Genomic DNA, 25,703 nt, shown 5'->3' with positions numbered 1-25,703 from the left:
ATATACTAATAATTTGGTCTAATTGCCACTTTCATGTAGGCCATTTAACAATTTGTCTAATTTCCAGTTCGGCTTTACCCTTTTTGTGTAATATTCACTTGGTTTGTATGATTAGACGGATCAATTTCAAAATAAGACATGGTGGAAATTAGTCATTTTGGGCATCAGAGTTAATGCCAGATAGTACGAGTGATGGTTCGAACATACAGCAATAAGACCAAACAGCAATTAGACCAAATTGGAATTAGATCCAATTGTGGCGTTAACCATGATGGTGTTAGACAATCTGAGAATTATTCCATCTGCTAGTAGACCAAGTGGATACAATTCTGATTTATTTTCAGACTGATAAAGATTCTTAGTTTTGATCAGTGTTTTTGTTACTTTCATTTATTTATTTTTATATTTACTTGAAATGAAAGGAGGTAAGTAGTCTGTTTTATGTCTGTCATATTGAGATGAATTCACAGATAAAAGGGGTTTATTCTTCAAGTCAATATTTCTATTGAAAATAAGAGGATTTTTAAATTAGGATGTCCATAGAAAAAAACTAAGGAGAAAAGGAGAGATAGAGAGAGAAGGTGTGAGAGAGAAGGATGCAAAGAGAGAGATAAGAAAGAAGGGAGAGAATAAGAGGGAAATAGACCAAGAGAGATAAAAAAGAGGGGACAAGCAAGAACACATAGAAATACACAGTGAGTAGGTTGAAAATTGAATAAAAGCTTTTCTATTATGCATGATAGATATACTACTTTTTTAAATATCAGTATCTAACTTTAACAACTTCATTTTAAATAAAGTCTTATCTTAGTTGTTCATACATTTCTTTTATTAGAGATTTTCTGAAAAATATGAATATTCTTATATTTTCAAATCAGCTTTATTCTTGTGATTTTTTTTCAAATGAATCTTTTAAAAGCTGCAAGAAGTAATCAATGCTTTTAATACATTGCCTGCTGTAGCACTATATGTGATAGCCACATTATACAATGTGGAAAACACATATCTGTGTAGTTGGAATGACAAATTAGCAATCACGCTGTCTCAGTTACGTGTAATTTTTTACTAAAACTCTCAATAAATAGAACATGGTGGACGTGTTCTCATTTGAGAACATTGGATAACCATAAATTAAATAAAGTTAGAGTTTTTCATTTGTAGATTGAAGCAAGACTTAATATAACAAAACCATGAAGTCAGAATAATTTCAGTTAGGGCCACTTTGCAAAAAGCATTTTTTATGACATGGCATTAGGACGTTTTGCAGAAATAATGGAGTTTATTTGAGTTTTCATTTAAAAAAGAAAATCTTTAGAGGTTTGAAATATGTAGGAAATGGGAAGTGGGGATGAAAATAGTTCTGGGATTATCTGAATTTTCAGTATTTTATTTCTCTATCTCAAAATGGATTTTGCTTTTACATGTATGACTGAAGCTTGGTAGAGAATGAGATATACATGTATTGTCTGGTTAATTGACAAAGAAAAGTTATACCTTTTTTCGTTATTTCAGGGCTGAGAAATAATTGTCTAATTTTTGTAATTTGTCAGATGAATCTGAAATGTTTTGTAAACTCTATGTGAGTTGAATGAGATTATAAAGCATGTCCAGTCCTATGGATATATACCACACCACATAGTGATAATTCATGCACTGCATCTTACTGTTGCATGCATAGATTGGAAGTAATTTTAATTTGTAATGTCCAGTGGGTGGTTTCACAAAGCTGTTCACAAAGGCAGGCATGGTTTTATGATTGACTGGAATATGATTGACTTGAATATGAATTGCCAATTATGGGCCCAAAGTTATTTCTAACTTTTTATATTAAAATTTTAACTGTAATGTGACAAATAATCAGCTTTATGATTTGGAATTATTGGTACTTTTTCATTGAGACTTATGGTGTGGGTTATCATTGCAACCATTTCACAAACAACTGCATATTATGTCAGTTTTAATTAATTCAATTATGTATACACACATTTGGCCTGCCATATACCACACAATCTTTAAGTTGTGCAGTTCTGTACGAACAGCTTTATGGAACACCTGTTTATAATTGGAATGATATATCAAGGGGGTTTGTTTATAGGGAGGGGTGAAATAGTGTCATTCAGGTTTAGCAAGAATCTTGTCTGCCATGCTATGTAGGTTTCAGTAAAGAAACTTTAAAGTATGTCTTCCTAATTGTCTGTATATGAAGAGTTGATCCATGTGGTCTAACTTTTAAAGGAATCTGTTCTTAGTTGCATAGGGAATTGTATCACTGAATATTTTTTTATTATATTGCTACATATCAAATGAGTGAAAGGGATGAGTAATGTGCAATAGAAATAAGGAATACATTTTAAATATTTATCATCAGTTGGGCAAAAATGTCAGGCTTGTTTTTCAGACTTTTCCTTTTCAGTAAATTGTAATATCCTAATGTTACCTGGAAACTTTTTTTTCAATATAAAAATGGAAATCAGAACAAATAGTATAAGATTGAATGATGATGTCTGATCCACTAGAGTCTCTGTCACATGTTTGGACATTTTTTCTTACAATTCTGAAATGGATGTATGAAATCACTTTTATTTTCATAATATTTTGACCCTTACGATTAGATTAATGCTTTATAAAGCAAGAATCACTTTGTGTACTGAAGTGTGATGTTTAAAAGGGCACTATCTGCCTCAATACTAGAATGTATTCAATGCGTGATCACATCATTCCGAATTGTAACTAACAATCCCTATATCCCTCAGAATCCTTCTTCATTTATTGTATTAACAAACATTATTGGTAAATATTTAATTTCATGTTATTTCCCCTTATTTTCTGTAAGCATCTCTATATCTGATTATTGTCATTACCATAACATTGATAACACATGCCCTGACTTTGTTTGGTGATCTAATTAGGGTGTTGCAAGAAATTTCCTATCAATTGCAAATCAATTTTAGGTCTCCAAATCAATCATTAAGTTTTTGCAGTTAATTGCAAACTTGCAATTGATAAATGGTGTGCTTCTTACATTAACAACTTCATTTTTGATTGCTTTAGTTACAATTGGTCTATCACTTGTAAATTTGCACCTGAATTTGCAGCTAATTGGAAATAGTTACTTGCAACACCCAGTACCTTTCACTTTTTCTTGCCATTATCTCTTTCATTTCACTCCCTTTGACTATCATGTATAATCCCTCATCATCATCTTTTTTTCATTGTTGAACTGAATATCTTCTATTTAATTTTGTTAACCTTCAACCTTATCACACCTGTCCGTTCATCTGATTGAATTGTATATTACTTTACAATATTTTATCTTTAATATTGATGAATAAAGAAAATAATTTAAGAGTTTTTAGAACAGATACTTATCATCATCATCATCATCATCATCATCGTCGTCATCTTCACCACCATCATCATCAACACCAGCACTACTCTTGTCATCATTATCACATTCATCATCATCATCTATCACCTTGATCATTATCAATAACATCATCATCATCTATCACCTTGATCATCATCAATAACATCATCATCATCTATCACCTTCAGTATCATCAATAACATCTATCACCTTCATCATCATCTTCAAGATCATTAAAAAATTCCATTACATTGACGTTCATCCCCACCACCCCCAGCCATTAAATCATGTAATTATGATTTTCTTGATGTCTAATCAACATGATCATCAACTGAAGAGAATGTCAATCATCCCCTAGCAACTACTAGACTAGATGAATCACCTATCAAACCCCATTCGTATCTAAACTATTAATTCTCATCACATAACTTATGAATGTACTAAATGATAAAAGTTTGTCTGATCCATACTAACATTGCATCATCTTCTCCCCACCATCTCTTAAAGTATTTTGGAGATCAATACAAATGAGGAAATATCCTAAGTATCACACATACCATGGTAAATCTCACTGTTTGATGTCGTACCAAACTGCATGTATATATATATGCTTCCTTCTAAAAGATATGGATGTACAATGCTTTTCTCCCTCTGTCTATCTGCTAGCATTGGATTTAGTCTGGTTTTATTTTTATTTTATGATTTGATTATCACAGTCATGTGCTCTATTTCTTTGTTTTACTCTTCCCTAGCAAATCTATGTTTTTTATTTCCTATATCTTTTTTGTCTGAATTTATTTTCACCTGTGACTGTTTAGTGCTTCCATCAAAGCAGATGTATACTAGGGGTGGGATTGGGCTGTTTCTTGAGCACCTCAGATATGACAAAATAAATTCAGTGATATTAGATTTATCACATAGCAAACTATTGTTCAGTTTCAACCTATGTTCTGTAAACAATACAATACAAAACAGATTTCAAATCATCATCATACTTCTTACTGAGTTTATTCAGATATTTTTTCAACAGTTTATTTTCCTTCCGAGTTAATTAGTAGTTTACCTGACTGCTAAGAGAGCCTGTTGGGAAGAAAGCAGAAGACTTGTTGATTATGGTCCTATCCAAGGGACCTTTATAGTTATTTTTTATTAAGTAAATAAATGCAAAGTATTTGTGGAAAAGGAAAATGTGATGTACAGCTGAGATGAAATTCATTTTGTCATTTCAAACTGAATATCATCATTGCATCTATATATGCAAAAGACTGCTTCAATTTGATCACTTGTCAACCGCTACTAATTCAGCATAATCAAACAAAAAATATGAATACTCCTTGATTTTATTTTATATTTTACGTACCCTGGAATTCCTCAATGGCAGGCTGCCTTTCTTTTAAATGATAAGATCACCAGTCATACCTTGTTTAGGTTTTCACATTTGTTTTTAGCTCTTATGTTTTTTTTTTTTTAGCTCTTATGCTATAACTTATTTTTAAATTGATTTTTATGTGTGTGTCTTCCTGAAATGTTATTTTTATTTCATCCTTTTCCCAAATTTTTTTTTTTGTATTTCTAGTGTCATCTATGTATATTAGTCCAGGAATTACCTTAAACACAAAGCAGAATTGTAAATAAAACGATGAATATAAAAGGAGAAAAGTAAAACAAACCAAAGAAACTATTTTTAGTTTTATTTTTCATCATTGCTAAATAAAATGGATTATAACTTTCATTCTAAAAAAAATGGAAACAAGTTTTGTGTATATTAATCCAATAGATACCTTAAACACTTTCTGAAAGAGGAGAGAAAAAGTATAAAGAAAAACTAAAGATTTTGGTGATGAAAATGTATTTAATACCAATTTTTCTTTTGAAAAGGATTGTGGGAACAATATGACATATCAAAATAGCTAGAATGGATTAAATGTTGCTGACAAATATTATGATTAAAAGTACTTTCCAAGCCTCTCAGAGTTTTTTGTTTCATATTTTTAGTCACATGAATTATAACCTAAGAAGTATTATCACATTTTAACTCGTTCACTAATTTTATTCAAAGAAAATATACTACACTTACCAATATACATCTCCAAAGAATGTGAAAGTGTATCATACAAATTAATTGATAAGAAAGAAGTATCTAAAGGTAGTTAGTGTTACTTTATTTGTGTAATTTTTTATATTTTTAATTCCTCTTTTTTATTTCTTTATTCTTTTGAGTGAATTATGTACACATCACGCTTAGTTGTTTAGACTTTGTGTTACTAGTAGTTGATATTTAAAAGTAATATTAGTATGTTTTGTAGCAATATATTTTTGCTTCTTTTTATGACATACACAGCAGTTACGTGATAGTTTTTTTTTTCTTGTAAAATTGTAGAATTTGTTTGTGATTTTCTTTTAACTCTGATTAGTATTTTTTAGTATGATGGATAGTAAAGTAAATATTTTGGCAAAAGCTACTAAATATATTGTCAAAATATAATTTAATTAACCATTGCATAAATAAGTATGCTGAATGAAAATGTTTAATTATTTTTCTGTCAGATATAATTGCCTTTACTTACGAACACAGAACATAAACATTAATAATTAACTTTTTGATCAATATATGTACATGAAGATTTTATTGAACCATCAAACTTCTGCAATAAATTCACACATGGATAGGACAGCGATAACATGATGATACTGCCCAAGAAATTGATCATAGATTGGGAACTTATTTGAAAATTTATTTGTTGATGCCTATCTCTCTATTGGGGATTTATTTAAAAAAGTTGACATACATACATGTATCTCATATTTATTACACCAAGTCCACCAAACTTGATTGCGATCGATGATCCATGCTACATTTGAGAACATGACATGTTGCTAATTTGATTTTTTATTGTTAAACATTTTGAAATGAAAACGAACATGATGATTCAGATGACATTCTAGATTTGTTGAATGATATTAGAACTTTCAAGACTTTGGGTGTCTATGCTTCATGGTTTATTAGGAATTTTTTTAGTTCATCCTGCTTTATTCAAATGTTTTTTTTTCCAACTTAATCTTATAACACTTCTGATGATGAATCAGGCAAAAGCCCTCCCCAAAGTTTGGAAGAGGACCGGCCTAGCCCCCTAAGAACCTTCCGATCACCCTCTGACCTCCCAAGAACAGGTAACCATGGAGACGACACACCCGTCTCCTTGCTATGTATATCACTGGCTCCACCTAGATATAGATTATTTTCCTTGATATCTTGTCATTATGTATACACCTTGTTTGATGAACATTTGTATATATTACAACTTTGGTTTTCTTCTTGTGTCTTGATTTTGCATGCCATGCACACAGCTTTTTCTTTCAACCTATTCACTTTAACAAGATAATATTTTATGTGAAGTTGTGGGCATCATGCAAAATGTGATTGAAGGAAGCCTTTAGGCCATGGAAGTCATTCCTGGACATTTCAGTTCACTGTACTTCTTTTTCTTTTTTGTTCCTGCTATATGCATATTTTCTGTTGATTCTGTGTTAGCTCATTGTTATACATACATACACGTACACTATGGACATCGTAGTTTTTTCCATAGTATTACAGGTTCTTATGTTTGTTACAACTGTATTTGCTAGAAAATAGACTACAATTTTACAAAAATGGGAGGAATATTGTTCGTACATTCACCAAACAAAATCAAACAATTTACATGTAAATTATCTCAGCTGCTACCAGTCTATAGTTTGGGGGCAAGCTTTTGTCAACTCCTGTGGACTCTCTCAAGCAAAGTGATCAGTCATATATTTGTCTTGTGCTGTGTGATATATTGATTTATACATCCTATTTTTTCACCATTACCCCCTTCACTCCCATGCCAAAATAATGTTATATCAACTGTCATATTCATATTAGATGTGATTATTTTCTGTTTGAAGTAATTATAAGTTTGAAAGGATTATACAAAAACAATTTATTCATTAAATCATAAGAAATACATTCAAATTATGATTTTTGTGATCAATATGAGAGGGTTTTTTTCAATTATTATTTTCCCTGTGTTTCTGCTATAGGCATTTACCTTTTCCTTAAATATAGACATTTTCCCCTTCTTTTGTCTTTTTAAAGAATAAACTTAGGTTGTGTTCCTCTCTGGAAGTCTGTTGGCCTTGTCACTGAAAAGTTTGTTCACTCTACTGATCCATTATGTTTGATGACTTATTTTAGTCTGACATTGTATCCTCCAACTTGATAAAGCTCACATACCAAGAAATATTCAAATACAGACAAATTGATGTTCTATTTCACTTCTCTCTCTCTCTCTCTCTTTTTTTTTTTACTTCTGTCAAAGACCTAGTATGTTTTCTTTCATTTTGATGAAGGATGTTTGACTAGCTTGGCGATACTCAGCGACGCTCAGTGAAAGCTCTTTCAATGATATAACAGTCCCATTGAGTTTTGGTGTCTGTTTCGTTGGTGTGACTGTAGGAGAAAGCATGCGTAGATGAAAATGGTGATGAAAATACTAATAAATTGAGATTTCAACCTCAAACCATTCACACTGAGATGAAGCACAGACTGGTGAAGGCATGGTATGAAATGTCAAAGGTCATTTTTTCTCTGGTTGAGACACATTTTCACATGTGAAATTAAACATAGTTTTGCTTCTCATACAATAAATTAATTGGTGTCTTTGTATTCTCGTTTGAAAGAAATTTCGAGCACTGAAACCAAGATGTACTCAACACAGTTGTTTGCTGTTGTACATAGTTGGAAAAAGGAAATAAGGTAGAAATCTGGGATATTTCATTAGCTTGCTGCGTGTGGAAAAATCCGTCAGGCAACTACAAACAAATAAACAAGGTTTTTTTTTTAGGGAAAGGGAAATGAATTTGAATTCAGTCTTAACATAAACAAAAAGTGTAGAAATCGTGCCACATCAGTAGTTGTGAATCCTAATGGGGTTTGAATGCTATGCACCTCTGCTTACCTTAAAGCTTTTTATGAAGTTAGGCCTATACTCTACAATGTATTAAAACTCAAGAGGATTCATTGGATAGATATTCTTATTTGATTTGTAAAGGATATCTACAGGACTGCCTTTTCACTCGAGAATCTTGAGATTGTGACCTGAATACCCTATCATTTTAGTCTTTCATGGAGCTGTTAAACTCTCATCAATGTTATTCATTGATACTTCTGTATATCACTGTGTCATTGATTTTCTGTAATGTTGTATTTTGTGTGCTTTTATCTTTCAATGTTATGCTCGCTAAATGTTGGAGCTTTACATTTCATGATACATGGTCCTGAAATATATACTATCAATTTTTGTACATCTGTAAAGGGGTTTTGCAAGAAATGTGCAATCGATTGCAAGTTAGTTTTATAATCAAAATCAGTCATAAATCTTATAATTGATTGTAAGTTTATAATTGATTGCTTATCAGCTTCTTGGAACAGAAAGTAGTTAATAACTTACTATAGTTAAATTCATCAATTTTGATATATTGCAATTGATGTTTGTAATTGATTGCAATTATAAATTTCTTGTAAAACCCCGAAATTGTGTCATCTTTGTCATCTCTCAATTGATCTTCCATCTCTCAAAGTGAATTTGTATCTGTCTACTTGTGAAGTTATTTGTGAAATCATTAAAATATACTTCTTCAACAATTCCATCTGTTATCAGGATCATCAGTGCATACTTTTAGATATTATTTCATTGGCTGTATATGTTTGTCTGGTATATTCAGGAAAATTCTTATATATACTGCCAATTAAACAAAATGGTTTTTTGTTTAATATGTATGCATGCACATTAGTGTCCATTGGAATATTATCTCACACACATGGTGAGGGGGTATATATTCATAAAGTCTACATACATTTTACCAATGCTTTATGTTTCTGTTATATATATAATATATACACCCTCACTTCTTAGCACTTAGATGTCCTTTCTTTCTCATTTCATCTTTCATGTCCTTTGTTGATTATGAAAATAACTTTGAATATATTACACTACATCTTAACGAATGTGTATTCATTGTAATGTTAAGCACAACTAAAAATAATCACCTGTAAAGATATTAGCTGATATTCACCTTTAAAACATAAGATTTAAAAACCAATGAAACAAAATCAAATATCTTCTAAATAAAATAACTTTGATTACAATTGAAATTGTAACGGGAAGTTATTAAATGATATTATTTTGGTACTGAGTGATAGTGATTGAGTGTACGATGTGTATTCTGTAATATGTGTATATCGAAGCCTACATTTAGAAGTATCAAACTCGTCAAAATTACAAAGTTCTCATGAACATGTTTCATTACAAAAATCAATCCTCTGCAATTATTGATATTCATTAAAATATTATAATGTGAGATTTGATACATCAATTTGATAGATCATACTCGATTGATTAACCTTGTGTATTCTTTACCTTTCAGGGGCACCGATATCAAGACCACCTTTAGCGAGAGCAGATGAAGTGTAAGTAGACCAAAATGCCTATCATCATAATAACCCATGCATGATAACTTTTGTTACAGGGTCTACATCTTGTTGCTTCAAGTGCACATCAGGCGTGGATCCAGGGGGGGGGGGGCTGAAGGTGCGCTACCCCCCCCCCCCCCAGTAGGATCAAAAAAAGAAAAGACAAAGAGACAAATTGACCGTAAATATAGAAGAAAACCTTTTTTTTATGTTTTTTCCTTAATTTTATGCGGATATATTATTGACCTTAAATATAGATGAAAAACTTTTTTTCCTTGTGTATTTTTTGGCGGACGAATTATTGGCCTTCATTGTGGGTGAAAACCTTTTTTTGGAGGGGGGAGGGGGGGCTTGTCAAATTTCCAATGGGTAAAATGTGCCACCCCTCTTTAAAAATCCTGGATCCTGTAGCACCCCTTAAAATTTTAACTCTGGATCTGCGCCTGCACATGATACAGGGCAGTACACAACTAAAAGCAAGTCTCTTCACATAGTATGAGGTTGTTGTTTCACAAACATTTATTGTTTTAGCCATTGTGAAAAGGAACTTAAAGACTCGTAGTTTGAAACTTAAAGTTTATTCACTGTGTTAACAACCACCAGCCAGTTGATTTCCTTTTAATATGGGCTGGAACCACAAGTTGAAACTGAATGAGAGAGGTAGATTTCAACTTTATTCAATCTTGGTCCTCAGTCAAGTCCTTTAAGGAGTAGATTCCTAGCATAAGTCAAGTACACATCATGCTGTATTTATCTAGTAATGTTTACAAATGAGGATGTGTTTTCTGAAATATTAATGAATATTTTTTTGTTGGATGCGTAGCTAAATGGTATCTTTATTATGATACTGATAGATTGTAATTAGATGAGATTGCTGTTTTAGGATTGTCTTCAACATAGTCACTTTCTGCATCGATCTGGGGAGGGTTTCATAAACATTTTGTCAGTGATTTTCACTGACTAATTTACTTTCAGCCAATCAGATGCAAGGATTCCCAGTATCTTATAATAAAAATCAGTGAAAATTACTGACATTTTTGTTTTATAAAATGCTTCATCCGTCTGGTCATTTTCCTCCCAAATAGACTGTCAGTCAATCAAATAAATTGTACATCTTTCTATTGTTTTAGTGGATTAGTTAGTGTTATTTGAACAATTGGTTGAAGTAATGATCTGTTAATCTCCTTTACAATAGTATACCATTACACATTAGTCTTAATCTCGTCTTGTAATCAGATAATTTAGCAACCGCTCATGTCAATTAAGCATAAAGTCAAATGTCAACCGTCAGTTATCTAGTAATGAATGACATTTTGTAAATGGCTTGAAAGGGCCCTAAATTCACATAGTGTTAATATTAAATCATAGATTTAAGTTATTCAGCTAGACTTCACATTGATTAAGAACATGACACTGTTTATTTTGGTGGTACATAATGCCTTCATCTCACTCCAACTGCTATTATACTACTGCTTTATAATCACACACATGCTTTATGCCTAACCAGCATCAAGCAAAGCTGCTCTCTCTTTATATAAGCTCATCTGTATTGGTTAATCCCATACAGGGACAATCATGAAGGACCAATAAGATCTAAGAGTTCATCATCTAGTTCAAGCGCATCATCATCATCACAGTACGTTAATCCACCTTGCCCGGTAGCAAGATAACTAACATTATGTTTGCATGTTTGGTTTTACAATGTTTTCATGTCCCGTGTCTACATGTACATCAACCATACATGTAGTTAACTACTATGAGTTATGCACGAGAATATACCTTTAACAAACAAAAGATTTAATTTGCTTGATATAATTTTATTTTCTCATCTCTAAATGCATATCTAATCCATTAATCTAACCATACCCTTTTATGAACAACCTTAAATTGAAATGACACCATTGAAATCAACAACAATTGGTTGTGGGTAATTGTCAGGGTTTTTTTATTTCATTTATTAATTTTTTTCCTTCATGAGATGAAACTGAGTAGATTTATTTTAGTAGGATTATATCAAACAATTCAAGGTTTATGTTCAGGATAGGAGATTGACTCACAAAATATCTACCTCTGTCGTGAATGATGCTGGGAAAACGCTTGCCAAAACATTTTGTCAGTATACAAGTATATACACATTTTGACCTATAACCAAAACATTTACACCTCAAAGTACGATCTACACTAACAATGTCAGCAGTCTTATTCATGTACTGTCATTTATGTTAGTAGGAGATCAATGGCTAGCTTTACCTATTATAAACTTGTAAATGTAAAGCCTGGCACACACCACATGATTTATTCACAATCCATTATTGGAAAAAAGGAAATAACATATCATATAAAAATTCCAACCTGTTAAAACTTAATCAAAGTTCTGAATAGTGGTTTATTAAACTCAAAATTTCAGGCTTTGCTCTCCTGCAGCAATAAAGCAAAATTGATTCCATTCAAATTAATTCAGAGAATATTGCTATCAGCTGAAATTTGGAGCTGATTTGGACTCCCTGATCTTACTGTTTTGTTCTTTTATATCTAAGGCAAAGTAAAATTTGTTTGAAAAGTTGGGTCTTGGTCGGATTGCAAAGTGTGCACTGGGCTTAATAGATTCCTACTTCGTTTTATGAAATAGGTTTTGCTTGGACTATGTTATTAGTAATTGAATAGTTATGAATTCAGTTTGTTTTATGTTCTTTGAATAAAATCACACAGAAAACAATGTTGAATTGTTCAAGTTTTTGTTTTTTTCCTTCAGTTTTCATATTGTTTGATTTCAGGCAGAAATGTATTTTCTTCATCCTGTCTCTATTTTGTTGTGTACTTGTATAATATCTGAGTCTCCTTTTTTCTAACTCTATACTTGCAATATGGATTATATACTTTTGCATTGTTCACATATCAAATCACAACTAATACTAATCCAAATTATATAACTTGTTACTTTACTTGATCTTAATTTGTTTAGATATGCTTGCAAAAGAAATATAAAATTAAGGATTTTCCCTATTGTTGAATCTATATTCTTTAGTATTTTTATCAATATAATACTAAAAAGATATGCAATATTTGGTTTTATTCTTATGAACAATATAATTGTTTTTATATTATTTCTTTCAGCATATTGAGTCCATATTCTCTTTCTTTGTGGGGACGGAAATTTTCTTGTCTTATTGGAATTTTGAGTTAATCCTTTATCATTTTTCTCTCCTTGTTTATTTTGGTTTATCAGTTTACTAAAGTATTCAGAACAAATACCTCCTGAAAAATCTAGAGCTTGCCTAACATCATAACTAATACATGGAAAAAAAGATTTTGTTAAATTCATTAGAATAGAAGCACCCTATCATGCAAACAGTTTTGAAGTATGGGGCCAATTTCATAAAGGCTAGCAACTATTGTAACTTTTCCATAATAGTAATTACCATGGAAACCTTGATGATGGTGATTGAATTCTGTTACAATGGTAGTTGCCATAGTCTTTTACCAAACTGTGCCCTTTATTGTCATTGTTTAGTGATTGTATAGATCAGCTATAGCTGCTCTTTTATAATCAGCTTACACTAATAATTACTTAGATTTCCTTTCATCCAAACACACATCAATAATGCTATTTTTGGAGAAGATTTAGTTTCATTTGCTTTGTGTGTGTGTGTGTGTGTGTGTAAGAAAGACTAACCAGTAAAACTCACCACTTCACCTTTGATTTTGTTTTTTGTTTTGCTGTGCTTATCACATGGCGCCCTCTAACAGACGTAGCACTGAACCATTGGCATCCAAGGGAACACCCGGTGATCAATCTATATACGACTCAGTTGGAAAGAAGTTAGTATTTGACTTATCCTCATCATGCATGATGCTCTAGGGGAGGGGCCATTGCTCATGCCTATAGAACCGTCTGGTACAGAAAGGAAATACAAATCATTTATTGAATATATCTAACATTTCCCTTGAATTAATGAAAAAAAAAAGATACTAGTGCTTTGTTTTAATGAAGTTCCCCCCACTGTCAAGTTGCTCGGACAATTTCAGTAACATTTTGATTTACTGAGAGGAAGTGGTCTTTGAGTGTTGCTATGGTAACTGTCATGACTGTCTCAAAGAGAGAGATGACTAATCAGTGGTGGCAACTTTCATGAAACAATGCCTGAAGTCTTCCTATTCCATGCATAATATTACATGAATTCAATTGTAAATTAGTATGAAACAAGAATTTGACCACTAACAGTTTCTTGCTGACCCCACCTGTTGACCCCTGGTGGGTATTCAATAAAGCTGTTTGTAAGTAACAAACGATTTTGACAGTTTTTTTTTAGATGATATATGTGTCTACGTCCAATTATCATTGGTGTTGATTTAGATCCTGAGTTATTGTCACCAGTTGATGTTAAGTTTTGAGTAAATTACAAACAGCTTTATAAAAAACACCACCTGTTTTTCTGACCACTCCCTACACAATTATTCACAGCACTTTGTATACTTACCAATTACAGTATTAATCATTTTGTTTTCCAGTTACAAACCTGTGTAAATTTATGTTTAATATGCCATTTGTTTTATCTGAAAGCCTTATGAAAACGTAACTTAAGTTTTGCCACCCCCATCCATGCATGTCAATAATAATAATAATAATAATGCAGTTCTTATATAGCGCATTTCAGACCTGAAAGGACTCTCAGTGCACTTTACAGAAATGAAATTATACAACATAAGGAATTACTTAGAATAACACTTAAACAACATCAACATTAATCAGTTACATATGGCATAAGTATTGGGAAAGGTCTATGTGAATGCTTCATTAAAGAGAAATGTTTTAAGTTGGGATTTGAAAAGTCCAGGATTATTTTGTGATCAGAGAGTACTGGGGAGGGAATTCCAAAGGGTCGGGGCACTGTAGGAGAAGGACCTCTTCCAATTCGTTACTAGATTATATTAATTAATGCTCTCCTTTAAGTGACTTATGCTGTGGAGGATTTCTAAGTCATAATTGTATCACAAGGATATTTCTTTGAGGGGAAAGCAGTCCTGTTACAGTTTTGAGATGTGTACATTTACCATGAATTAAACATTAATCCTATCACATTCATCTTTTTTCCTCCCTCTTTAGGGGAATATGTGTGCGGACTTTATACGCATGTGATGCTGATAATGAGTCTGAGCTATCCTTTCAACCAAACCAGATCATAGTTAATGGTAAGCCTAAGGGAAGCATTTTATCCTTTTCTTTAATTATATATTAGTATACAAAACAAAGAGGTCCCAATTTTTCAGTGCAGTTTATTTTATCAATATTATAAATTGGCATATAAGATTAGTTATTTGTTCCTTAATTATCAATATTTTAATCCTTTGAAAATTACGTATCCCAATTTGAAAATGAAACCTCCTACTAGTTTGACTGCTATTCCATTGTAAAACAAGCTTGATCATGTCTCTAGTAGGTAGCATTAACTATTGGTAATAGTATCAGTCAAGCTAGTGCAGACGCAATCAAAATCATGTTCATTACCTGACGATCAAAAGCTTTTCCTTACAAGTTACTCTGTGTCTTCATGAATATTAGTTCAAGCAAAATGACAGTCACAAGCTAGTGAAAGCAGTTACTAAGTTTAAAGCAGTCGGGAGCTGAAATAAACTGGGTTCCAAAAGAAACTGATCAAACTTTACAAGCACACTACACCAATTCCACTCTGTCAAAGTAAACAAAATTTTGACACAAGCTAGCTTCAATAATCTTTACTAAGCATGTGTCAATAATTAAAAGATTGATTCAATAACAAAGAGGCTGTAGCCCCTCAAATCAAGTGGATATTTCCAAGTCGTCTAATGCCAATTCATCCAATTGCCAACTCGTCTACTATCATTGGTCTACCATCAGTTCGTCCACTATCCACATGGTCTAATTGCCAATTTGTCCACTTACTATTTCATCTGATAACCAATTTGTCCAATAGCCACTTAGTCCATGTACCATTTGGTCTGATTGTGCAAAATGAATGAAAATTCAATGGATATTAGACCAATTGGTTATGAGACGAAATGGTCATAGACGATATGGTGATTAGAGAAGTCATGATTGGACCAAATGGTTGTTAAGACAAAATGTTGATGGACGGAATGGCATTAGACTAAATGAAATTTGACCATGTGATAAGTGGACAAATTGGCAGTAGACTAATTGGCAATTTACCTCAATCTCGATGTAAATGATGATATTCTTGTATCTCATTATAGTACGTTCATCAAAGGAAAGGGGTTGGTTACTCGGCACACTGAACGGGAAGACGGGACTTGTACCAGAAAACTACGTCCAAGCGCTGCAGTGACACTGAAGACCGCCCTCGCCCTGTACAAGCGCACAACAGACCAAGATGGGAGAGGGCTTCCTAAAGAACTCCTAGACAATGGAAGCATGATGCTAACATGCTGTGAAAACACCAAGCATTATATACATCTGAAGACATAGTATGGACTTACTGAAAGATGATACGTGGTGTATAAACAAAATTGGTTTAAAACTTTTTTTTTTTCTTTGACTTAAATACCCATACTTTACTTTGTGAACAGAGACGTATTCTGTTAATTGAATTGCAACCTGCATAGGGGGTTTCAGATTCTTCATTATATTTCATAAAGTTAGGCTCTATTATAGAAAAAAAAAATCATTCGATATTAATTTTGTTGTGTTTCAGCAGAATATATATCAATGTAATGCAATGCAAATCATATCAATGCAAACTTGATCTCGGAAATAATTAGACAGTGAATTTTTAAAATCTTCAATCTTCTGAATTTTTCTAAGAATGTTCATAATATTAGCTATGATTACTCTTGATGAGTTTGATAAGGTAAGAATTGCAAAGCGAAGCTGGTTCATGTTTTAACTCGTGCATTATTACATCATATCTAAACTGCCATCGCTGGATGCAATCAGAATAATCTGCATAATGTTACTGCCGAGTGTATCTTTGTTGTTGAAAAAAAAAGAACAACTGAAATTTATCAGGTTTTTAAAATCTAACCTTTGCAAATATGTTGTATGAATTACAAATTTTCCAAGATTAAAGGAGCTCCCCATTTGATAATTACATAATAGGGTGCTTTCTGACTCGCTCGCAAACCAAAAATACCTTGTATTTGACCAATGTGAAAACAAATTACTTGCTTTCAAATGGGCAGTAATATACCGTGAAAGACAATACCCGCTAATTAGTAGGTATTTGGCAAAATCAAAGATTTATTTTGATTTTTCATTTGATCCCATTTACAATGCTGGAAGGTCATTCCTATAAAGGAAATAAATGTTTTATTCTTTGGGCCTTTGACTTTGATAATTTATTTTATGATGTTAATGATTATTATGAAAGGCATGAGAGATTAATTTTCTACTCTTTGAGCCTTTAAGTCAGATAATATGTATTATGTTTACTATTATTATCATGGGAGATTATGGATAAAGAAAATATCATGGATGATATTGTGTACATATATTTTATTCTCTATCACAGCTGTTTAAACATTTTCAGATACAGTTGTTATATGCATCAGTGAGATTGTAAATAGTAATAATTATAAAGAAATTGTGAGTGTGCAGCTATTTGTAATCAGAGGAGAGAGAGAAAAAGAGAATGTATGAGAGAGGTGAGATTAAGAGAATGGTCAGATAGAGACACCCACACACACATCAGCATTGTATAATATCAAGATTGCATGTTAGTTTCACTACATTAACCATTGTACATATGAGTGAGTGATGATTCATTTTCTCTCTGTAAATGTTTGATGAATTTTTGACACATTTTTTTTGGTGAGTGGATGATTTACATAGTGCTCCCCACTGTCACCTTACAAACGGTTGTACATGTAATTTGATAAAAAAAACAATGCTATTCAATTAATATATCTTAATAATATTATAAAGACAAGTGCTGTATATGCAAAGCTGTATAAATGTACATATACTAAGAGTGTAGAGATTGTGCAGCCATTCTGTAAAGGATGACTGAATCTACTTCCCCCTCGTCTATCTTTCTTTGTTTTGCTCCATGTTGAAGGGGTTAATATAGGTTGAATGAGCTTTTCACATCAGTGACATTCCAACTGTAATACTGTTACATGTCTAGTCTTTGTATAAATCGTCGATGAGAGAGGGCGCTTGTCTTCTATTTCCTAAGTTAGTTCTTGAGTTTTTACAAGTTTTGATTTTATTTGATGCATATAGACCCTCGTAGGTATTTTAGCTTATTTTTTACAAACATGCTCATTTGATAGTCATATGTTTAGTTAGTCTGCTTTGATGCGATGTTTTTTTTAAATGTTTATGTAGTTCAAAGTTCATGCAGAGTTAACAGACAAATGATTTTTAAACCTGTAACCTTGCTTTTGATCTCTGTCCAAGTTAATCCATACTTACAATATCTTTACAATATGTATCTTTGCTATGAGTTATTTACTTCTTGAAAAATAATCTTGTCCTATTACAGATTGTAATTTGACTCTAAAAAACTTGACTTTGTCATTCATTCAGGGGGAGAGGATCACAGAGTGGTGAAATTCATCTAAAGGCCACATAAAATAGCCCTTTATAATACTCAGAATCTTGGTGTAGTAAAGATTATAAACTAAAAATACAATACTTTGTCCATTAGTGTAGCCAAATCCTCATGATTTACTGACCAATTCAGTTTGTACAGACCATCCTCACTTGTCAAATACATATCACTTATTTTGACTCGCCTCTATGATAATATTAATTATAAACTTCATTATGAATCGAGTGTGAAAATGAATCAAAATTGTTGAGGAAATTCTTACTTTGTGTTCCTGGCAAAATTAATCTTTGAATGTAATTACAGACATTTTTTAAAATCTCATTTTGTAAGGCCTTAAAAATTCAACAAAACCAAGGAAATGAGATTTCTTTGGCTTGAGTGAAGGTTTCATGGTGTATTATTCACACACATTACAGTTTGTTTCCTCGGAAGTTGTAAATAAAATACTGCAGTCGAATTATACAATGGTATTAAAATCTCCACAGATTTGCTTTGTATACAGTTATGTGGACTATTATACACTGTATTCCCTTGATTATTAATTACTTTTATGTTAGTAAAATTTGTTACAATGTAATCTAATTACAATCCAATAAGGATGAATACCAAACCAATTTAAACAATGTGGTTCTTATTTATAGTGTTTATATTTGCTTTATGTTATGTTGTATGAAACTCATATATTTTCTTTTTTTTTCCTGGTTTTTATTTCTGGGTGATTCATAAAATAATTTATATCCGACACCCCTGTAATGAAGACATAGACTGAAATTATTTACCATCATTCATATCATTTTTTGTCTCTGTTTCTAGTTCCTATGAAAACTTGTAATGCTCACAAACTATGATGGCTCAGGTAGTTCAATAAGTGAAGTAAAAACTCAGAAAATTAGGGTTAGCCTTCAAATAGGATATACTTTAAATATAGAGTATCCTGGCATTTCATGTGAGTTAAGGTCCCTGAATTCATCAAGTTTATCTAGTTTTTTTGGGGGGCACACAATTTAAAAGGGGACATTTTTTTGAGGGACAAAGTGAAAAGGATTAGGGGGAGAATTTCTTTTTTGGTGGGGAAGGAGTAGAGAATTGTTCTGTAAAATTTGGATGATAGAACTTTGGGCATAATCATACCCATACCCTGGGCTGCTCAATAAGTTAATACCAATATTCAGTAAACTTTGAATATTATGGCTAATTTTTGTATATCTGAATTAGATTGCAATTCAAAATTATAATATTCTCTTAATAACCAAGACCTATGCTTAACTTTATAAAAGTTTAGTGGAATTCCAAAGTTATAAGTTCATGTGTATGTCAGAGATATATGAGTAAAGGGTTTGAACATTTCATACTCCAGTTGTATACCCACGGAACATGAAAACATCACAGCTTTATAAAAATGTACAACCCTACCATAAAATCTATAGAATTGATTAAAGAGTGAACGTTAAATTATGTTGCTCATCTAACCATGGTTTATAAATCTTTCTCATATTTCAAGATCAGTGACTCATTTGTTTTATATCAAGTTAAAGGTACTGACATGTACATGTAGCAGTGTTTATTTCATTGTAGAGTGTTTCTTTGTATTGTTATTCTGTATGTCTTATTGACATTTGTAACATTAGTGACTATTCATGTTAAAAACTTGCTTTAACTGAAGTCTACGTGTATTCAAAATCATATTATTTGATCAGAAACATATACAATTATTAGATATATTTTTGTAGGAACATATATTATATGATTTCTTTATCTTTCCTGAAATCAAATCGTAGCTTTATGGTGTATTGGAGATTGTTTCCTATTTTTTCTGTGAGAAAGTCTTCTGACTTATGTATCAGGAATCTTAACCTTTTTTGTGCGCGTGTTCTGCCTTTATACTTACAGTTAAGTTTTGAGATGAAATATAATTAACACAATCATATTTTTTTTCTTAAATGCTTTAATCACTCTGTAAGCTTTTAAGTATATTACTCATTATGTTGCATGTATTAGTCTTAGCAGATATATCACAGAGCACTTCATTTTATCTGTCAATCATTCTAAAGAAAAAAAATAATATCCCTTTTTTATTATGATATATATTGCCAAATTATTGTGACAGATATGATGGATGATTGAGCCTATTAACCCCAATAAAACTTGAAATGTATCAACAAATTTTCAGTTTAGAAAGCTTCTTTAGGCTTGCATTTGTTTTGTGTGTACTTCTAAATATATTTCATAAAGGGAATATGCAGTAACAAGTCTTTTGTACTGCCCCCTTGTTTGTGGCAGTCTTAACCAACTTTCTATCTTTTCATCTCTCCTCGTTTGCTCCAATTTTGAAAATTTAATTATTATTTGAAATACTTTCATATCTTTGGTAAAGTACCTGTATGTGACCCACCGAAACCAAACAAAATAAACTAAAATGGTGGTGGTAATGATTATAATGATGATGAACTTGGTGGTGTTGGTAGTTTTAGTGATGATGATGATGTTTATGATGATGATGACAATGAGGATGATGATGATGGTGAGGATGATGGTGATGATGATGACGATGGTGATTATGATGGAGATTATGATGGTGATGGTTGTGATTATGGTGATGATAAAGATGAAGACGATGGTGGTGAAGGTGATGGTGATGATAGTTTTTAGTGGTGGTGGTAGTGATGATGATGATGATGATGGGATGAAACCTAATATAAATTCATTCTGATCCCCATGTCTTATACTACACAGAATGTTTTTCTTTTGATGGCAAAAATATGTTCTCCCTTGCTTTTCATTTTTTTTTTATTTTTTTTTTACCAGACTAAGATGTCATCCCCTTTTTGCACACTTGAAATTTGTTAGACACTCGAGGAGAATTTTAAAGTTTTGGTTTGATATTTTTCCAGAGACATGCTTACCCACCCTGCTTTAAAAAACGACCATGGGCCATGGCCACCGGGACCCCTCAAATCAATGACAGGAAGCTACAACACCTGGAAATCAATTAGATTTCAAATATACAGGTATAATACGATCTCAATTGCTCTCATCAAAGATCTCAAGACCGTATCTCTTTTCGTTATTACATACAGATTGTCACCTGCGTGACATTGTAGGGTGGTATTACAGGGGTGGCAGGGGGCGATCGCCATCCTATGACATGTTTCAAGATGTTAATAAAAAGAGCGGGGAGAAAGAAAGAAAGGAGGGGAAGAGAAGAGCATCGAAAAGGAAAGGTGGTTATAAGGTCCGGGTTAGGTAACTATATATTCCCCATGCAATTAAGAACATTCGGGAGAAGGTACTAAACTTTTTCTCATGCATGCTTCCAGGAAAAAGTATAGAGTTTATGATGACATTTTGACAATTTATTTATTTCACTTTATATTGCAATGAACAAACCACTTTTCGACTATTGTTTTTTTCCATTCTCAAACGATTTTCCCACTTTCTCATTATCTTTTGTGAATCAATTCGCATATTTTCGTTGTACTTTTTTACTCTTTACACCACATTGATGAAATGAACAGATGAAAGAAAAAATCACGATGATAATATTCTTGACTGTATAAGTACCATCTCTGTAATAACCCCCAGAAATATATGTCTCCATTTGCAACGTTTTAAGTAGAACACCAAATGTGGTATTTGCTCCCTAAATACAGGTTGTGTAGTTTGATGGTGCCTTATTGTTCCCCAGCCTCTTGTTTCGCACCATTATTAGTGAAATGGAAGATTTTGGGGCACTTTTTGGGTGAATTCTAAAATTACGAGCAGAAAAGTGCAAGTGTTTTTGGAGGGTGGGAGCCTAGGTGGAGGGCAACTGTCCTCTTTCCTACCAATACTTTAGGAGGACTCCCTGGCATGTTTATTTATGGTTCTTGCGTGACTGTTGCCCCCCCCCCCCCTGCACGAACCATAACAAATTGATGAGATAATATAACTTTAAGAATACCCTGTTTAATTACAGGAAGTTACAACACCTGAATATCAAGTCTTTATTCGATTAAAAAAAATCATCATTTTAATGTCATATCTACAGGTATAATACGATACCTGTATATTTAGTACCTTCAAGAATTATACGAATTCCACTATTTGCACTTTGAATTGCTTTCCAGATTATCTTTCATGCCACCTGCATAAAACTAATATAATTATCTTTCTAATATCATCAGCTTGATGAGTGTGGATTTTGAATGGAAATTGTAAATTGCCAATTCGTCTTCTGCCAATTCGTCCACTCACCACATGGTCTACTTTCATTTAGTCTAATACAATTACGTCCATCAATATTTCGTCTAGCATGCACTATTTGGTCCAATAACCATTTGATCCAATCATCACTCCGTCTAATCACCATTTCGTCTCATAACCAGTTGGTCTTATATCAATTTCATTTTCATTGATTTTGCACAATAAACACTTGGCCCAATTAGACCAAATGGTATATGGACTAAATTGCTAATGGACCAACTGGTTATTATGCGAAATGGTGAGTGGACGAATTGGCAATTAGACCATGTGGATGGTGAACAAACCGATGGTAGACCAAATGATAGTAGACGAGTTGGCAATTGGACGAATTGGAAATAATCCAACTCTGAGAGAGAGAGAAATGTTATGAAAGTTATGTGCAAGTCACACAGTTGCAGAGTATTGTGGGCGCGTCGTGATCTAGTGGCTCGACTCTTGCCTTTCAAACAGAGGGTCTTGGGTTCGAATCCTATAGCCATGGCGTGTTTTCCTTCAGCAAAAAATTTATCCACACTATGCTCCATGCTGCACTCGACCCAGGTGAGGTGAATGTTTACCCGGCAAGATTAATTCCTTGCATGCACCGAGTACCACTGATGGTAGCCCGAGCTAAAGCCGGGGTAATAATAGCAAGCGCTTTGTATCCTCAGGCAAAAAGCGCTATATAAATCCAGCTATATTATCAGACGGGAATAGATAACTGTTGCTGTCATGACATTTTAATATATTTTTCACGATTTCATTGATTATCATTTAACGATTTTGAAATCTGGACTTATTCTGATTGTATACTTCCCTTTGTTTTCTATTCGAATGAACGTTGTACAAAAAAAAATTGATTTGTTATTATCACTATTATCATTATTAATATTACAATTACTAAATAGTGTTATCATTATTGCTATCATCATCATCATCATCATCATTACTCCTTTTATTGTTATAATAATGTCTATGGTTTATCTGCCTGAAAACAGTGTAAGTTGGCATATTACTTATCCTTGAAAGACATCATAAGGATTACTAGCTCTGAAAAGGAGAATAGTCGAACTCTTATCAGTTTGGCGCAAATATTCACTACTGAATGACACGCGCCGTATAAGCTAAAACAACAACAACAAGTCCTCTCTGCTCGGGCCTCCAAAAAGTCGGCCTCCATGTTGTTATTTTCTATTAGATGTCATGGCATTTACTGGCCGTACTCAGATTTTTTTTCCTGGGGGGGGGGGGGGGGGCACTTCACAGAACTTTTGAAGAAACCCCGAAAGCAACGGGACCGAGCTTGCATCTTTCGGGCGCTTTTGCATTTTCTAAAGTAAAATTTAAGGATATCGTGCACACTTTTGTGAAAATTTTCAGTGAAAAATTTAAGTTTTCATTTTTTTTTTTTTTTTTTTTTTTTTTTTGGGGGGGGGGGGGGAGGCAACTGTCCCCTCCTTACCCCTGTTGCGTACGGCCATGCTGCCCATCCATTTACTACCTGTCATCAGTTTCACGGTATATATCATAGAGATGTATACTATATATCTCTATGGTATATTCACTTCGTCTACAAGCAAGCAGTGGTCTACTTCTCACACGACATTAGTTAAACCTATATTGTCTAAGCTATATAGGCCTAGGATTAGTCTAATAATGCCCAGTCCGTTTAACACCCTCTTGATATTTATTATATGATAGGCACTAGGGGGGGGCAGGGGGAGGCAGACTGCCCCCTGACAAGTCACACGCAAAAAAAAGGAAGCGAAAAACAAGGAAAGAAAAAAGAAAAGAAGAAAAAGGAAAGAGAGGGAAGGGGGGGGGGGAGAAGAATGAAGACTTCAAGAGAAAGGAAAACAAAAACTGATCCAGGGACGTGCCCCCCCCCCCCGGTTTTGAGAAGCAAAATTAAAAATTTGTAATGTAAAAATGCAATGAAAACAGACGTCCCCTCTATTGAACTTGAAGACCTTTTTTTTTCTTTGCTTGTCATTTTTTTTCTGGTACGAAATCCTTTATTTGTGGTTGAAGACCTTTTTTTTGGGGGGGGGGTTGTCAAATTTTTTCGCGGACGAAATATCCTCTGAAAAATTTGCCCCCCTTTTGGAAAATCCTGGGTAGGCCTACGCCGCTGATAAAAGGCCTACATTTTGTGAAATAAAAAGACTGGCATGCATCTCACAATGTAGAAAATTTGAATTGGACCTAGTCTAGTGGATCTTAATTCAATTCAATGTAACATATTTCCAAAGGTAAAAGCGTTAATACATTTCTAAAAGTTACAATACATGGAGGTAGCAACTCAGTAAGTAGAGCTTGTGACGAGTGCACCGTAACATGACGTGACTAGAAAAAAAAAACATACAGAGTACAAGATTAGACAAAATGGGTTTAGCCTAACTGGAAATTAGATTAAATGGTAAATGGATGAAACGTCAATTAGACCCAATGGAAAGTAGCTATATAGACCAGTATAAATCAGTCTTAAGAAGACAACTACAGTCAACACAGTTTGTTCCAGCTAACGTCGGTCGTCTCAGGAAAAAAAAAGGTCTGAAAGGGCGCGCCCATAGGATAGCCTTATTTCACAGACCCTAAGTTTTACATTCATTTATTGCTCATTATCATATCCTGCCATTTTCCTGTTTTTATTCAAAAGAATATAATCAAAATCAGCTGCCATATAATTTCATTACAAAATGGTAGGTGTTATGAGTAAAATTAATGGGCCACTCAGTGTGAAAATACATCTTGAATACTATATCCGGGGTAATATAAACTGAAATGATGATGCAGACGATAACATGCGCAGAATGCTTACGCGCAGTTTTTTCTGTAGTATTTTTTTTCATTCATTCATTTATCATTTGCATTTTACTGTTGCCGCGCCGGTTGTGTACGTGTGCAAATTGTAGATTTCTTCGACTTCAGCTCGTCGCTAATAAGAGAGTTTCAATCTATCTTACCCTATTCAATACTATTACGTTGGAAGATTCTTCAATTATCATTACCATGAACTATCAAGAAGAAGTCCATCCATCCGGAGAACTCGAAATAAGTGGAGAAATGGTAA

At 32.9% G+C, this 25,703-nt stretch overlaps 1 protein-coding gene across 7 annotated transcripts in view; it reads left to right on the top strand.

The window, feature by feature from the left end:
• The window catches only part of LOC129260765 (rho GTPase-activating protein 26-like), a 99,831-nt gene extending 79,259 nt beyond the window's left edge, over positions 1–20,572 (top strand). For 2 of the 7 annotated variants that reach the window (XM_064114480.1, XM_064114478.1), the window contains exons 24-30: positions 3,875–3,928; positions 6,455–6,538; positions 9,815–9,857; positions 11,428–11,496; positions 13,608–13,679; positions 14,965–15,050; positions 16,092–20,572. In XM_064114480.1, the coding sequence (XP_063970550.1) occupies positions 3,875–3,928; positions 6,455–6,538; positions 9,815–9,857; positions 11,428–11,496; positions 13,608–13,679; positions 14,965–15,050; positions 16,092–16,183 (500 nt within the window). In that variant the 3' untranslated portion in view covers positions 16,184–20,572. The remainder of the gene's footprint in view (positions 1–3,874; positions 3,929–6,454; positions 6,539–9,814; positions 9,858–11,427; positions 11,497–13,607; positions 13,680–14,964; positions 15,051–16,091) is intronic. The other 5 variants (XM_064114483.1, XM_064114479.1, XM_064114481.1 and 2 more) reach the window with 4 other exon arrangements.
• Positions 20,573–25,703: the final 5,131 nt, after the last annotated feature.

The sequence above is a fragment of the Lytechinus pictus genome, unplaced genomic scaffold (genome assembly GCF_037042905.1).
Source record: "Lytechinus pictus isolate F3 Inbred unplaced genomic scaffold, Lp3.0 scaffold_19, whole genome shotgun sequence".
Classification (NCBI taxonomy): domain Eukaryota; kingdom Metazoa; phylum Echinodermata; class Echinoidea; order Temnopleuroida; family Toxopneustidae; genus Lytechinus; species Lytechinus pictus.
This window is presented reverse-complemented; position numbering and strand designations above follow the sequence as displayed.